This window comes from Alosa pseudoharengus, unplaced genomic scaffold (assembly GCF_046254945.1).
Source record: "Alosa pseudoharengus isolate Yale_2024_CS ecotype anadromous, Long Island Sound unplaced genomic scaffold, YU_APseudo_1.1 YU_APseudo_1.1_scf_7, whole genome shotgun sequence".
In the NCBI taxonomy this organism is placed as follows: Eukaryota; Metazoa; Chordata; class Actinopteri; order Clupeiformes; family Clupeidae; genus Alosa; species Alosa pseudoharengus.
This window is the reverse complement of record NW_027468859.1, coordinates 11,231,662-11,249,256: the sequence shown is the minus strand read 5'-3', so window position 1 is coordinate 11,249,256 and position 17,595 is coordinate 11,231,662. Positions and strand designations below refer to the sequence as shown.

Below are 17,595 nucleotides of genomic sequence, written 5' to 3'. Positions count from 1 at the left end.
TATCAGTAATGACCTGTCTGGTCCATGTCTGTGTACTTCAGACATGGCTGGTGTTTCTAGTAGTTACCTCAGAACACTATGATGATTATCATGATTGATATTGATTTATTATCATGACTTCAGAAGATGCTCTTAGCTTTGTGTGATTTCTATCTCGTTAGAATACCGCTTTGGCTGTTCTACATCAATTAGTTCAATGTAAACATCTTTTAACACTAGACATAAGAAAATATGTATACATTTCTATGTGTCTTATACATATATTATACATATCTAAATTGTATATGTGGGTCTGAGATTTTGAGGAATAAACTTATCCCATATGACAGGACACAAAATGTGACACAATGTGTGACATATATGACTCACCTTCAACAATCCTTTGACTTGACATGATAAATTCTTAAAATCCAACTTCTGAATCCAACATTTGATGTAATTCCTGTAGTTTGTGAGATGCAATTAATTGCAGGAATTTCATTTACCAACCAACAACTGATTACACTCTCAAAAATGTCTTACACATCAAAAAGTGCAACACCAACTTTGGCAAATCTGCTAAATCCTACGATGATGACAAGAAAGTTTTTTAAGCTGTATTTTATTTAGTGTGCCATTCCAAAAAAATAAAATAAAATAAAAATTACAGTCATGGGTAAACCATGTTGACAGAAAGAAAATGGCAAGACATTCATGTGCTTTGCGTCGAGGTTTATTTTAGCAAAGCCATTCTTTTTTTTGTGGAAGTCACCACAAGTGGGGCCAGCATACAACGTTGTCAGGGAAAACAAAGAGTCAGTGGGAGGAGAGAAATCAAAGCTCAGCCCAGTTCATTTGTTAATGTGCACGTTTTTTTCGTTGGTGTTTGTGTAGAAAAGCCAGTTCCAGGCTGAATGGGAGGAGTGAAACAGAAGAGCGAAAAGAAGGGGGGGGGAAAAAGTCCACTCAAATGTTCCACTGAGCCAAGACTAGGGACATCGACAATGCCACTTTGTGTTTAGTGCTGCATATCAAACAACTACACATAGGGGTGGAATTTAGCCGCTGTGGAACTGCAGGCGCTGTGTGGCTCTCCTTACAGTTAGCGGAGGAGGAAGCGTCAAAGGTATGTTAGCGTCAAAGAGCGATTCATTTATCTACACCGACCAGCACGTCGCACACACGGCAGCTACTGTGAAGTGATTTTATGTTATACTCTCCACCGTGGGCAGTTTAAAGCCAAACGGCAGAGCTCAGAGGAGGTTCCTATTCTTTCGCACTCAGTTCCTTCGCAGCTGAAATGCGTGAGAAAAGGAGAATAAAAAGAAAACAAAAAAGGCTTCCAATACTGAATTTATCACCAAAACTGCCTTTTTCAAAAGGAAAACTTGAGGAAATGGAAAAAAAAAGATAACCCCCTTATATGTAGTATACATTAAATAACTCATAGTCCATACACCTACAAGAGGGGTTACCTCACTTTATAACCCTCTTCCACAACTGGAGAGAGAAAAAAAAAACTGAATTACAACTGCAATGCTGGGGTGTGTGCCGTTTGTTCTTTCCTTTTTGCTTTAGAATGAAGCTTTTAGTTTGAAATCCAATGGCTTGGGGCCAGTCCAAACTCCCCCCACCCCAGTTCAGAGTGAAATGTTGGATATAGCCGGTCTGATGATTCAGAGTTCATCCCTAAGAGAGATAACAGGACAGAGTTACATAGACCAATACAGAAAAACAGACAAAACTGTCCACTAAGCTCCACTCTGCCTCAGATTTCAGTCAATCGCACATTCATTCATTCTTTCACACACTCACTTATTCATTATTGCATGCACAAATCAAAGGTTCATGCACAAAGGTTTTCTGCAGGACTTCACATGCCCTTATACCATTCACTTATTCATCATTAGTTCTGTTCAGAGCTGAAAGATGATCCAAGTAATAATAATGGGAAGCTTATTGGGTATACATAATAAAATAAAAAAAAAGGATCCATTCCTTTCAAAATACACTTTTCTGTATTTTGTATATGTTTACATTAATGGGTGACATGCTCTAAATGTTGGGCAGCACCTGAGGTATTACGGTTTCATTTTGTCTTTACACAACAAACTAAAATTGTCACTGCAATCGAGAAAAACAAAACCAAGCTTCAAACATAACAGATCTAGGCTGGTTGTTCTATTAAATACATAAATAGATACAAATATTAAAAATAAATAAATAAATAAAACTCACTCATATATCATGTTGTATATCAAGCACTGCAATACCCGTTCATGTGAATTGTTAAATAACTACATGTTAAAAAAATGTAATTAAAAAAACAAACGTGCAGCCAGTTACTATGGTATGGGGGAAGCAAAGAATGATGACAGGCAGGCAGCACACGCAGGCCCCTTTTTGTGATCGATTGTCTGCTCCAGACCCCACCATTTCACCTGTGCTGCCAGAGGGGGAGAAGGGAGGGGGGAGGGGGAGTAGGAAGTCACTTCCACCTGGACCACTGCTTGTCTTTGTCTGTTAAAGGCACGTAAATCACCCCCATCAGGGGCTTCATTTTGGTGCTGCCGTCCTCCATCTTGTCGTACTGCTCCAGCATCTGGTTGCCCCCGGCCGGACCCACGGGCAGGATGAGCCGTCCGCCAGGCTTCAGCTGATCCAGGAGCTGTGGAAGGGGAGGAAGAGGCGCGTGGGTTTAAACACATGGGCTCCTCTGACACGCATGGGTGCAGACACATGGGTATATGCAGGACTGAATCACAGTAGTCGTTCTATTCAACTCATGTATGTCTGTCAGTCTATAGACCAGTGTTTCTTAACTGGTGGGTCGGAACCCAAAAGTGGGTCGCAGAACCGTTCTCGGTGGGTCCGGAGCTTTAAAGTGCTACTTTATCAGATCTAATATCGGACCTTTATTTTGATGGACTTTATTCGTATATCAGTCGTTGCCATGGACAAAGACAATGTTACTGTGACAGGTCAGGACATGGATTCACTTAAATTGAGGACAAAATGGGACTGAAACCCCAGTATGTGGTGTGCAGTGAATGGCTGGCACATGAGAGCATGAAACCATCAAAACTAAAATGCTACATGGAAACAAAGTACCTCTGTCAAAAGCAAAGCTGTCGAGTACTTTGAAAGGTGACATCAGGAGTTGAAGACTTCACAAATGTAATACCGAACATCAGCATGTTCCAAACAAGTAGGCCTACAGGCACTTTGCAATTAAGTGGCCATTAAGTTATATGTAACAGACTAATTGCTAGTATGTATAATAACACTTAATGCTCTGCTACCGAACTCTATAATAATACCAGAGATGCACTAGCAAGAGGTCTATAATGTTGAGTCTTGCCAAAAGAAACCCCTTGCTTACATGCTTCCTATCTAGTTCTCTAAGGTGATCAAGTGTCACAGGTGACTTACTGCTTGTGGCACTGTAGGTGCCGCTGCCCCAACATGGATGGCATCGTAAGGTGCCTCTGCCTCGTGACCCATTCTGCCATCCCCCACTGCAACACAACACAACACACACACACACACACACACACACGGTGTCAAAATAGGCACTGCCACAGCAGAAGAGGCTGCAGCAGACACCAACACAGCCGGATGCCAGCTTGTATGCCAGAGTGCCAGCCGGAGGGGAGGGGAGGGGAGAGAGGAGGGTGCAGTAGGGCTGGGCTGGGCGTCTGTGAGGAACGAGAGGCTGAACCTGCAGGCAACTCAATAATTCAGTTTTAACACAAAACACAGTTTATTACTGCGCAATTGACACTGGGGTTCACATAGTGATAGAGTTGGGCAATATGGTAAAAAAAAAAACACTACAATCTTGATATAATGATTCTTATAATATAGAAGCGTAACCATGATAAATAATGTGCGATATGATACGTCCCAGCCCTAGAGTGGAGAGCAGGATGTATGTGAGGAACAAGAGGTTGAACCTGCAACTGAGTGCTAAATAATTCAACACAGTTTATACATTTTATTTATCTTAATATATTAGTCAGATAGGACCGTAACAAGTGACAGGAAGCAAGCGAGAAAGAGACCGAGCGAGAGAGAGAGAGAGAGAGCGAGAGAGAGAGAGAGAGAGAGAGAGAGAGAGAGAGAGAGAGAGAGAGAGAGAGAGAGAGAGAGAGAGAGAGAGAGCCCTGGGTCGAACCCATGCCCCTGTGGGCAGTTGGACCTGAACATATTAGATGCTACAGCATCTTGTGTCACAGCTTCCCCCTCATCACAGTTTATTACTGCTAGACTGACACCGGGCTTCACACACTGACAGCTTATTACTGCAAGACACTGGGGTTCACATTCTGACAGGCTTGGCAAGATGACCATTTCTGATGACAACTACGATATAGCCCAAGAAACATTCACTTAAGGGTTGTGTGTGAATACTGTGCATGCTACAACCACATATTCATTCTACCAAACTTAAGGTTTGCAGCCATTGTATGCCTTCACAATCTTCCCACTACCTTTCACAAAACACATAAAACAGGATCATCAGAACTTACCGATCAGTGTCACTCTGCCTGAAGATATCAAACTGGGATCATCTTTCTTTACATTATTTACAGAGTCGTCCACTAGTTCCTTGATATGATCAATTCCTATGACCTTCCCTTTCGGGCCGACCTGCAAAAACAGGAAGTGTGGTCAATCTATGTCAAATGTTGAAACCGACACCCGGCAACTGACTTTTACTCTGCCTTTGACAAAATAATGCATTGAGATTTTGTGCAACAACTTCATCTGGGACAGAAAAATACTTGAGGCTCTTTTTTACGAAAAAGCTCACCATTCGTGCGAAACAAACAGAAAGGATCCCACTCCCGGATCCCACGTCTAAAGCCTTTGCCCCATCGTACAGCTGATCGTGAAGCAGCTCCAGTGCGTAGGCGTGCTGGGGGGAGAGAAGAGGGGCAGCCTCTTCAACATCATCATCATCATCATCGTCACTGTCCCCACAGCTTTACAACCATTTACACATGACAGTGGAGTAAAAGCCACTTTTATCAGACCACACATCTCCACCATCGAAAGCAACCACACTCAATCAAATCTATTTAATTATTTTCACTGATATTATTAACAAACCCACATTTTGTTGAATATTTTAATAAATAAATCACCCAGCTAAGTAATTAATATCAACACACATGGGTAAATGTTTTATGACTTCTTTATAGCTTCTAATGAGATAGTACATGCAAACAAACTGAATCCCAAATAAGGCATCGTGATGCCTTACCATATGTGGAGCACTGATGGTCGCTTGGTAGCCTGTTGGGACAACCAGAGGAAGAGAGATTACATAAGACAGTCAAGGCAGAGTGGGAGGGGTGGGGGATGTAATAAAACATTCTGTTTTGAACAGAAGCCAGTAGACCTGCAGTCTTTGAGAGGACACCTACCTATAGACTGTGGTGAGTCCATGTAGGGGTTGCAGCGCGAGAAGTGAGCCCGGTCTGTGGCCAGCATGACTTCATAGACCTTATCTGACTTGATAATTCCATTTTCTGGTACAGAGACAAGAAAAAAGGGACAAACGCACAACAGGTGGGAGAGGAGACGACAGCCAGACATGAGCTTTCTCAACAAAGGGGGCATTTTCAGATTCAAACAAAAAAAAAGTGACCACATGACACCACACATGACCACATTCAGACCAAAAAAACAACCATGTCAGTCTTTTGGACTGACATAGGCTATTGACTGAACCCATAGACAGCACACACAATTTGTGTGCACTAGGGTGGTCCTTATATGGGGTAAAAAAAAATGTTTTGGAAATGTTTAACTCTCACCCCCTAAATGTGTTAGGATATCAATAAAAACACACTGTGCAAAATGTTTAATTGTTCCCACAATATCTAGAGGTTGCTCAAGGCCTTTGAATATTTCCGGAATCGCTAATTTTTGTAGAAATTGTACCATTTAAGAACACAAAAAAACAAATGCAATATTATGTTTAATAACACAGGCACTGTGGTAGTGTGGTAAACAACATACAACATCAAAATCATAGAAAGAAAGAAACAAACAAACAAACCAAAATCACTTGTCATGCTTGTATGACGTAATGACAGAATGTTGAACTCTACTATAGTATATTATCATCATATTGTACAGTTGTACACCTGAGACGTCCATTTTCACTCTGGGCCAGAGGAAAGTCTCTATCTTATGGATTCTTGAGATGAATGAGTGCATCCTGAATCCTGCAATATCAAACAGGTCTCCTAACTGGTCTACAAAGGCCTCTACATTGGACTGCTGAGTCTTGGAAGTTCTCTTGGCATTTTTCTTGGCTTCAGCCATTTGTCCTGAAGTGTTTCCAGTTGTTTTATGGCATGATGTTGGGGACGAACGGGAATCCTAGCCTTGTCCTAGAATACCAAGACTTCTTTTATCACCGCTGTTGCACTTTCATGAAGTTTTTTTTCAATGTTTTATGTGATACCCTTGGGTCTGGCCCTTGAGTCGTGGATCTGCTCGAGGTTTCATCCTATATGTATCTTCAATTCTAGGGAGTTTTTCCTCGCCCCTGTTACTCATGGGCTCTCTTTAAATGTTTAACACTCTGTAAAGCGTCATGACACATGAGCAATGTTTTGCCGCTCTATAAGTGAAATTAAATTGAAATTGATATTACAACACACATGAAACCTGCTTCTTGGAGGGTAACTTTGTTCCAGTTATTTCAGTCTCTTCTGATCCGAGTAACCATATAGCGGACTTGCTTCGTGTTGCTTCAGCCATTGTCTCAGTGTATATTGTCTACTGTGCTTCATTCACATTGAAGTGTTCTTGCTTTGAAAGACATATCACAACTAAAACAGGAGTTGCTATGAAAATTGTTCACAACACCATATTATTGGGAAATACCGGAATCAGCAGATGAGATCAGCAAATCACCATTGTAAATTTGCATGGACAATATGGAATTCCCATTTTAAGATTCATTAGGTGATGTAGGTAAAACCGCCACATGTGGTCACCAATAATCAATACACATTGTCATTGACTGCATGGTCAAATAAGTCCATTGCTGTCATAAGCATATATTATTAAACAATTATACATGCTAGCACAATGTATCACATAATACGCGAAAAATCCCAAATATATGCACATTGCACTATGGGCCCTATTTTAATGGTCTGAAACGGAAGTGTCTTCGCGCAAAACGCAAGTGACTTTGTGGGCGGATCTTGGGCGCTGATGCTATTTTACCGGCGGGATATTGACTGTTGCGCCCGACGCAAATCTAAAATGGGGTGGTCTGAAGTAGCTACATTAATCATGGGTGTGGTTTGGGCGTAACGTGCAATAAACCAATCAGAGCGTCATCTCACATTCCCTTTAACAACAGGCACGCTTGTTCCATAGCTGATTGTTATTATGGTGGCGTATTTGCCAGGCGCAGCCAGGAGCGTTCACAGCGCTATAATCACTGTTCAGTTGGGAACAGTTAGCTATTGATTTTTCATCTTGACAAAATGTAATACAGAATTGTCACAAAGACATACTTTCCGATGTTTTGGGATCATTCTCACTGAATCACGAGGTTATGAATGCATGGTGATATATTTGCAATGTACAATGTAATCTAACATTACCTCTCTATAGACAATGCATATCTTCCGTCAGTTAATCTCTTCTCTCCCGTGCTGCCGCTGGGGCATTTGGGTTAAATGGCATCGGCATGCAGTTCAACATCACGTCTCCTTAAGTCCTCTAACATTTCCTAATTTATGTCATCAACACATCAGTGATTCGTGAAAATGTGTACGCTAGATTTATGCCTATTTTTTCACATGGACACCACACTGATTTCCCTCGAGTGGTAATATTTTTCTTTGAAATTATGTATGGTTTACAGAAATGGGAACTACATTGTATAGATGAGAGGAGCTAAGTGTGCGTTGCGCAGCACAGGCGGCCAAGCAAGGGCTTCGTTTAAGTTGACCTAACTTTCAACTCTGCACAGTATCCCATTAACTGCGTGACAGTAGACTATTTACAATATTTTCTGTAAAGCAGAGTTTGTAAACACATTATCATCAACTTAATTCACGCTCATCAACTTCATTCATTTATTTGAGCATGAGAGAGAATAACAATGAATGGATGCAGCAACTACAGAAATTGTACAGAAATTGTAACCATACTTGCTGCTTTCTTGTACTATCTGTTGCTGGTTAACAGCACATGAAAAGCTGATTTAAGCTAATTCACTAACTTAAGACTTCAAGGCCATCATGGATATAGAACGTTTTTTGAAAATAACGAAAGGATGGAGGGAACATAGCAAAGCTTGGAGTTATTTCAGATGGGCTACAACAAGGTAGGCAATATTATGGTGCTTAAAACCTTACACAACGGTAAATTGGAACAAAACTAAAAGTAACTTTAGCCTTTATAGGGCTGTAGCCTATAAAGTTGTCCAGATGAATAGGTCGTAATTAGGCGTTGTTGTAAAGATATTGCATGTAGATGTTGTACTTTATAGGCTACTAAATATTTAGGTCACCAATGCACGAACAAAACCGGGAAATGGACAAATATTATCAAGGCTTTGAATGTTTCCGTCTGTGCACGGGGGTGTCTGTAGATTGGTGTGCAACGCATTCATTCATGCAGGCTTGTGGTCATGCATGCGCCCTTAAAATAGCATCTGCATTTTCGCCACAGACTTTAGACCAGGGAGTTCCCGGTCTGTGGCGGAATTGTTTTCTGAAACTGCAAAATATCAACAGTGAACGTTTGCGCCGGAACACGCCCCGTCTTTTTGCTGAACCGCCCCCGTGGGCGCAATCGAATTCCCTAATTTACAGGCATGTACCTGTGGAGGGAAAATTCCAATATGCGCTGACTGCAAAATAGGAAAGACAAACGCGCGAGTATACAAAGTCAATTGCGCCGGGACGGAAGATAGAGCCCAATATGTGTTAAACTTCAAAGGTCTTGAGCAACCTCTAAATATTGATACAAATTTGCCCAATTGTTTTTTTTATTTATTCAAACATATTTGTGGGGTGAGAGCATGAACTTTTAAAAGTTGAAAAATAAGGACCACCCTAGTGTGCACAGACAGTTTTGGTTCGTGCAGTCTACACTTTAGGTTTGCATGATGTGATAAAACAATTCAAACAAAGAATTTACTGTAATTATGAAATTCCACAGACAGATGGTGGAAGTGACAGGAAGTGCTAATCACAGCTGCTTGTGGTCAAGTTACAGTAGGTCCCTGACCCTACAACACCCGCCTTGATACGCAGGTCGGCTCACACACAATGCAGCATCTCAGATCAGCTGTTAAAGCCAACCGGTGGTGCACACAGCAGTTGCCTTTTGGCCTGTGCATGACATCTGAAAGCTGAACATGTTTATGTCTTTGAACTGACATGCACGGTGTACAAACATGATTCTACGGAGACACGTTGTGTACCACACCACAAAACAACTGAGGTCAAACATGAGGAATTTTAATCAACTGCCTTCAGCCAGACCTGTTTAAATCCAGCCTCAGCTAAGTTTAGGTGCGTACGCAGCTGGGGCAGCTGAAATGGGTCAGTTCTTGGCTACATGAGGAGAGAAAGGGAGATGCAAGGGGGCAGAGGGGTGGGGATCGGCCGGCTGCTTCTAAAAAATTCAACAACATTTTTTTAGGATGTAAAATATTAATTCGCCTCAGCATCCGATTTTTAGATGCAGTGCACATCAAGAGGGGAGGCATGCAGTTTTGTGACAGTGCATATTTAAAACACACTGACCTCATTCTCTCTAAAGCCAAATAATAAGGCAAAGGGAAAATGGTCTATAGAACACTCAGGTTGATTTTCTACGGTGTCATCATTCAATGGGCAATGCCGAAAACATGAAAAACAAATGAACAAATGAGAAAAACAAATGCGAGAGAGAGAGAGAGAGAGAGAGAGAGAGAGAGAGAGAGAGAGAGAGAAAAAAATAGGCTACTGCGCACCTGTGTATGGTAAGAATGCCTGGCATTCGGCAAATGCCACAAATAACCCTACTCAGCCTTGACAGCAAAACTGCTCTGTCATTCAATCACCTGGCAGTCATCACTGCCATTTCAGTACAATGTAAGAACAGTGGCTTGAAAGTTCCTTGATGACCAACACCATTCAGTTAGAGCCCTTGTTTTAGGCTTAAATCATAGCTTCACTTTTACTGCGAGTGATAAAAAAGAGCAACCTGCAACAGAAGAACCAGAGATCACATATCTCAGGATTTAAAAATAGCCAATTGACTGGACACTTGCCTTGTAGGTGGGCATGACTATAACAAGACTCTTTAGAATGGCTTTAGATCACTGCGTGCTCTACAAATTTGGGATGGGGAAGTCCTAAACATGAAGCCATTAACATTCTGCAACAGACAAAAAAATTCGAGCTGCTTAGCCCCATGAAAACAGGAAAACTGGCAGAGGCTAAAAGGTGCCATGCCAGCTAAAAGGTGCTATGCCAGCTAGAACCGTGCATTGATATGTAGCCTAGTTGCTGAGAAACAGAGTGCGTTGACCCTCCTGATTAGCATGACAACGATAGAATAGTCAGTAAATCTATGAGAAATATACAATGTATTGGAATTAACCGAAATGGGTGCATGTTTTACTCTACTGTTACGTTTTGGGGTTTTTATCGGTGCGGTTCAGACTGCCCCGCCCTCTCAACTGCTGCCAGTTCAGGAGGCAACTGCAGGCATACGGGACTGAAACGTGGGTACGGTTACTGACAACTCTCCTATAAACAACCCAATAACTATAACACCAACAACAGTTAGGTAGCGACTGACTCCCTCAACGCGTCCCCATTAAATAGATAGCCTACTAAACTGCAAGCAATAGCAGCTATGACTGACAATTACTTGCATGACTCAAACTAGTTCCTCACATAGCAACACTAAAAAAACAACATGTGGTAACGTTATTACAAAGCATAACGTTAACACAAAATGCCTCAAGAGTATTATGGCAATGCATGGCATAAAACAATTAAGCAGATTATCTAAAACAGACAAACTAGCCTACACACGTAGAAGCTATTCGAAAAACGTTCTAAGATGACACTGTTAGCCAATGTCACATAGTTAGCAGGCCAATCTGATGCTAACATGCAGTGCCAGTGCACACATTATGAACATATCCTCACATGAATTGGCTGAGATATAACAGCGACTAATACCAAGGTCACGACTGAAAAAATATTTTCTAGACAATTCGCTCAAAACTAGACTTGCTTAGGCTACACACTGCCAGTGTATAAGCAAGCAAACGCTAGCTGACAACTGTTAGCTTTCCTAGCAACAAATGACGCACAGGCAGAATGATTAAAGTAGCAGTATGCAATGCAGAAACCAAACTTGTTACAGTGTATCGATAGGTCATATTGTTAACATTATAACAACGGTGCTGTGTTGCTACGTTGCATTCCAACATCTGAGAAAACATTGACATTTGGCGAGGGGTGCACTGGTATTAATACTAGCTACACGTAGCTGCACCATTGCAGTTTGCTGTTTGCTGCCAATGTAACATTATGCTAGCTAATGTTAGCTAGGCAGTTGGCAGCCTGGTGCTGCTTTGGACGTCTGGGCGGGGGGGGCAAGAATGGCTTGAAACACCAGGGTTTGCGTCAAAATCAACTCCACCACGACTTGCAAAGACCTTTTGAGCACAAGATTATCTATATTATAACAAAACTTACTGCGAAGGTTGTTGACGAGCTCTGCTTGGCTAGCTCCTCCTGATTTCCAGGCCATTATTAAACACACTCTGCGGATCAAGTAGAGAGCGGCTGTCAATGCCGCGCCTGCGCAAACAGCTTTACCTACAACAGAAACCACTTCCAGAACAGATGGAGCCGATACGTCACTTGACATAACTGTGCACCCCTCTTTTCCCGCGTAACCTTCAGCTACTCATTTCAACGTTTAATATTAATCTAGCTCGTAGCCAAAAGTGTCCACATAAAACAACCAACAGACTAAGTTTTATCCATTGCTATGCGAACCTGTATTTGAAGATGGCTTGGTGAGCTGCCGTGTTCTTCCAACAGGAGAGCATGAGCTTATTAGCGTAACACATGACGTAGGCTAGTTGCCCTCTTAATCTTTAAAGAAAATGTGCAATCACCTTATGGCAATTATCTGCTCATTGTAGCCTACCTGTAGCATGTCTTCTTGAAATGGCTTATTTGTAGTCACATGTGCTTCATTTAGCATCAGGAGATGTTTTGTTTGCATTTAACTACCAGTTTTTGACATTCCATGATGACAACATGATTTAATTCCAGTTTTTCTCGATTGCTTTGACCTGTTTAAGGAAACTGGGATCCTCTTGGTCCTCATGAACACTTTCTTTGCACAGCAGAAGTCAAATGTTGCGAATGTGTAAACACGTTTTCATTGGGTTCAGTTCTCACACCCTTTTGCAAAACAGTTAACACAGATGTCATTCAAAAAACCCAAACTCCATTGGTTTTCTTTCCTGTGCTGAACAAAAGGAAAACATATTTCCGCAGGTGGGAGAGATTCCTTGCATAAGTCTGAATCTCTGATACACCTGTGTGAAACTCCTTTGCACAATTCTTCAATCAGCAATCATTACAGTTTTTTTCTGATTGCTTACTGTAATTATTCATAAGAGATGCCTGTTAGTGTTGCTATTTGCAAGTAGGCTATGGATCTAAGGCACATTTAGAGAAATTACAGTATTATATAGCCTATTTGGTGAAGAAAACAGTAGCCTACAAGGTGTACTATTTTGATGAAAAATGACAAGTTGTAGTTCAATGAAATTTGTTGTGTCTACATGCTTTCTGTAAGTACATGTCAATGACAGTTACATCTTGGGAGGAATGAATACAATTATTTTTTATTCAGTACATTTAGTCTTTAGTTTTTTCTGATACCAGAGAAAATGAGAAATAAACGGAACAGACATAGCAAAAATGAGAACTATGTTTTGCATTTTGTTGTATGTAAGTGTGTAATGATTGATTGAAATCACACAGTGATTTGATGACAGGATGTGTTGTTTGAAGGCAAGATTTGCTTTTGCTGCATGTTTTAAGTGTTTTGAGAGAGTAACGGCCTTTTGCAAGCAAAATGTGTAATTTTCAGCCTGTTTAAGGCTATAAAATAAGCCCTTATGGATTTTGTGTTCACCTATATGCCCATAACGTGCATTGAGGCTGTTTGATATTGTGCTTTAGTGGTGTTGAAGCCTATATAATAGCCCAATGTTTTCTTGTCAAGTGCTCTGTTTGTGGCATTTTTTATAATAAAGAGCACAAAAGAACCTGTTATGTCCTCCATAGAACTTTATGTAGAACACATTTAGGACAGATATTGGGTTCTGCCCAAAGTCGAGCAACATAACGTAAAAGTAACGAGTAGCGTAAACAGCTACTTTCCATACAGGGTAACTAAGTCAAGGGTTACTTTTTAAAGAAGTAATGAGCAAACACTGGTCTGCATGAAAAAGTAACTTGTAATCAAAAAACACTGGCCTGCATGCGTGCGTGTGTGTGTGTGTGTGTGTGTGTGTGTGTGTTTACAGTATGTGTGTGCCTGCATGTTTGTGCATGTATCTTTTTGTGTGTGTTTGCATGTGTTCATGAGTGTGTGTGTGTGTGTGTGTGTGTGTGTGTGTGTGTGTGTGTAGTCACTAAATGTACACATACTAATTTATGGCTCCCCATGAACGGAATTTCACTAAACTTGGCATGCATTCAGAGGGTGTCGATCGTACACCTCCAATTTCGTACAGTTTTGACCATGTCAGCCAGAGCCAGATGTGGCCATCTGGCTAAACTCTGCTTGAGGCAGAGTGTGTTGAAACCTCAACTTGACCAGTGATGGTCTCTGCAGGTAGCCTCCTCAAAGCTGGAGAAAAAATTCCCATCTCTCTCCTCCTGATACTCTTTCTCCCTCTCTTTCTCTCTTGCCTCTTTCTTCACTGTCATTGCTCTATCAATCTATCTCTCTCTATCTACCTCTCTCTCGTCAAGTTCAAAAGAGCATACTGCACAGTTTTGCAGGGATGATGCATCAATCCTTCAAGTCAAGTCAAGTCAAGTCACTTTTATTTATATAGCACATTTAAAAACAACAGGAGTTGACCCAAAGTGCTTAAAGGAGCCCAGGGATACACAGGTCTGACTAAGAAAATATAAAAAAGTAAAAGGAAAATAATATTACATGAGTAGAATTAAGAGAGTACATTAGAAAAAAAATAAAATAAATAATAGTAGTAGTAATAATAATAAGATCAGTAGAATAGATAAAGTTAAAAAAATATATATAATATAAAAATAAGAACATAAAATAAATGGAGTAAAACAGGTAAAACAGAGTAAGCAGGATATATAAATTAAGATAAATAAATAACTAAAAGTAAGTGGTAGATAAAAATAAGTAAAAGGTAGAGGGACACACACGCAAGGGGGCAGAATTAATGGTTGTTAAAAGCAAGAGAGAAAAGGTGCGTTTTTAGATTAGACTTAAAACTAGCAAGGGTAGTCGAGGACTTAATGTGGGGGTGGGAGGGGATTCCATAAGTTTGGGCCAGCCACAGAGAAGGCCCGGTCACCTTTTGTTTTGAGACGTGTGCGGGGGACAGTTAAGAGTTGTCTTGAAGATGACCGGGTCGACCTAGAGGTAGAGTGTGGAGAAAGGATTTCAGCAATGTAGGGGGGTGCTAGGCCATTGAGAGCTTTAAAAACAAAAAGTAAAATCTTAAAATCAATTCTAAATTTAACAGGAAGACAGTGCAACTGAGCCAGGACTGGTGTGATGTGCTCTCTCTTTTTAGTACCAGTAAGCAATCTGGCTGCTGCATTCTGGACCATCTGTAATTTGTGAATGTTAGATTGGGTCAGACCTGTGTATAAAATATTGCAATAATCGAGTCTGGAGGTAATAAAAGCATGTATAAGGGTTTCAAGGTCGTTTTGTGATAAAAAGGATGTGAGATTAGCTATGACTCTGAGTTGATAAAAGCCACTTTGGACTACACTGTTGATTTGTTTATTAAAATTTAGAGAGCTATCCAGCATGACACCAAGATTTCTAACCACGGAGTGCAAATTTTTTGAGAGTGGACCAAGAGTACTGCTGAGGCTGGAGACAGAGGAGGGTGGACCAAATATGATTATTTCAGTTTTGCTGTCGTTGAGTTGTAGGAAATTGCAGGCCATCCAAGATTTAATATCATTGAGGCAGCTATGTAGTTTATTTAGTAAACATGGGGTCTGAGGAGCCACTGGGAGATAGATTTGGGTATCATCAGCGTAGCAGTGGTATTGGATGCCATATTTATCAAAAATGGAACTGAGGGACAGCATAGAGAGAAGAGGAGGGGGCCAAGGATTGAACCTTGGGGGACCCCACATTTCATGGTAGCAGATGAAGATGAATGATTTCCCAATTTGACAGAAAAAGTCCTATCTTTGAGGTATGAGGTGAACCAGGTGAGTACAGTGCCCTGCAGACCAACTCTGTGTTCCAGCCTGCGCAGCAAGATACCATGGTCAATGGTATCAAATGCAGCACTGAGATCTAATAAAACTAAGATGGCACAGGAACCAGAATCAGTGCAGATCAGAATGTCATTGTAAACTTTCAGTAGGGCAGATTCAGTGCTGTGGATAGCTCTAAAACCAGATTGGAATTTATCTAATAAATTAAAACGGTTTAGATATTCTGTGAGCTGCAGATTTACTTAGACCTTTACTAAACTTAGACCTTTACTAAATTGGTTGGCACTACCAGGTAGCCAGTCATGAGATGTAACAGCAATGAAAATAAGAGTAGCTTTCAAAGGTGTATATACTATACATGATTTGTCCACTGTTGCCAAACAATATATAATGATATTATTGGTTTTAATGATTTCTCTGAACATATTTCATTTTATAGTCGAATCATATCATGTGGTAAAAATGGATGACAAATAAATTGGGCATTATGTAAACAAATATGTATTTTTGGATATTTATTTTTATACCAAGCTGGACAATGTAGTTATACTTTAAATATTTTAATATAAATAGTGATACTTTGAAAGAGTATTACAAAAATAAAGGTGTTGATAAGCATCCATTAAATTACGTATTTACAAATTTCGCACCGAAATAAATTAGCAAATATATTATGTTCCATCTAATTGTCATTCATAAATCTGTGACGTTCATTTCTTTCTCGTCCTCCTCGTCACTGTCCTCGTCGCTGCTGGAGTCTGCGTAAAGACAGACAGTCGCCTGGACGGGATAATTCCGGAGCAGCGCTTCGGCGTCCTGATACAGATAATCATAGCAGCGCGATCGAGGCCAGAATAACCTACCAAGGAAACAAGGTTTGTGTTAGAAACCACAGGAATCCAATACAATTGATAGCCTACGTCACGTATGATGAACACAGAAACTCTGCCAAAGTGATGTGATTGAGAGATAAGACTCACTTTACAGGATGTGGGCTTCTGTTGGGCTTCTTTGCATCTGATAATTCAACTGGAGATTTGCCGTAAAACTGAGAAAGAAAGGAAAGAAAAATAACGTTAGCGGGATCAAAGAAACAATGATAATAACACGGTTTATGTTTTTTATATTAACATTACAGGCTTTTGTCCAGCCGTTCATTTATCTCTCTCAATCCATCATTTGATTCAAATAAACTCACCCCATGAGAGTCCCTTTGTTCCAACTGTCCTTGTGTCCACGGTCTCCAAAACAGAGCACGCGTGTGTGTTGGCTCGTGTGTTGTATTTTCATTATTATATCCGGTATGTCCAAGGCAAGAATTAATGGTTATCTCCATAGTCCTAGTTTGACAAGTAGAACACTCCATACGATTATTCCCGAGCGATGCAAGTCCTTAATCCTTCGAGTCTGTGGTGAAGTATGTCCACGAATCTGAGCGAGGGATCCATAAAGGACACGCAGCTCGTGCCAAATTGTGGTTTGACACCTTCATTCTGGCACGCTGCCAGGCGACGCGTGCAACGTAGTGCCAGAAAGGGGTGTGTGTTGAGGTGACAACTGCACAAATGGTCGTATGCACTGATTTGCAATAGCATTCTAAAGGTGAGTTGATCTACTTGGCAAGCATTGCTTGCTTTGTAGAAATGTAGTAATCTTGCACCACAGCAGTAATCACCAGTCAAATAATCTCATGCAATTGCAGGAACTATATAATATCAGTTTACCTAAACATCTCGGTGCTTTAGAACTTATGTGGTGTGAAATTACTTGAACTGTACCTTCTTCAACCGTCTTAAAATCATCTTTGGAACTGATAATGCTATCTGACAGAGAATGTTACAGTTTCTGTTCAGTTCACTGCATTTTTTAATGCTGTTGTTTTACTGCTTATGTTCATAAACTTACATTACATATGTTCATGAGCTCACCACAGACATAATTTATTTTGCTGGATCATGTAAGCTATATTACATAGGCTATTTAAGGACTCACACAGATAGAACTGGTCAGAGTTCAAGATACGGGTCACTAGTGTGTGAACATGAGAACCAGCAACCACACACCTCAGCCTGGCCAGACAAGCACCTTT

At 40.7% G+C, this 17,595-nt stretch overlaps 1 protein-coding gene across 2 annotated transcripts; it reads right to left on the bottom strand.

The window, feature by feature from the left end:
• Positions 1-696: 696 nt before the first annotated feature.
• pcmt (protein-L-isoaspartate (D-aspartate) O-methyltransferase) lies at positions 697-11,841 on the bottom strand. Of its 2 annotated transcripts, none has more exons than XM_076272426.1 (8): positions 11,730-11,841; positions 5,412-5,516; positions 5,249-5,280; positions 4,796-4,900; positions 4,512-4,632; positions 3,412-3,497; positions 2,421-2,647; positions 697-1,668 (listed from the first exon to the last, which is right to left on the bottom strand). In XM_076272426.1, exons 1-7 carry the CDS (start codon positions 11,782-11,784, stop codon positions 2,468-2,470), a joined length of 684 nt encoding a protein of 227 aa, XP_076128541.1. In that variant the 5' UTR covers positions 11,785-11,841; the 3' UTR covers positions 697-1,668; positions 2,421-2,467. The 2 variants fall into 2 exon arrangements, with proteins under 2 accessions (XP_076128541.1, XP_076128540.1); XM_076272425.1 differs by having other exon boundaries at positions 2,478-2,647.
• Between the last annotated feature and the right edge of the window lie 5,754 nt (positions 11,842-17,595).

What these genes read in the sequence shown, in the direction of transcription:
- pcmt (XM_076272425.1), bottom strand. Translation starts at nt 11,784, where the DNA reads ATGGCCTGGAAATCAGGAGGAGCTAGCCAAGCAGAGCTCGTCAACAAC. An exon ending in CTGTTTGTTTCGCACGAATG is followed by an intron (nt 4,633 to 4,795) that starts GTGAGCTTTTTC and finishes CTGTTTTTGCAG; the next exon opens with GTCGGCCCGAAAGGGAAGGT. An exon ending in AGGCAGAGTGACACTGATCG is followed by an intron (nt 3,498 to 4,511) that starts GTAAGTTCTGAT and finishes GTTGTGTTGCAG; the next exon opens with TGGGGGATGGCAGAATGGGT.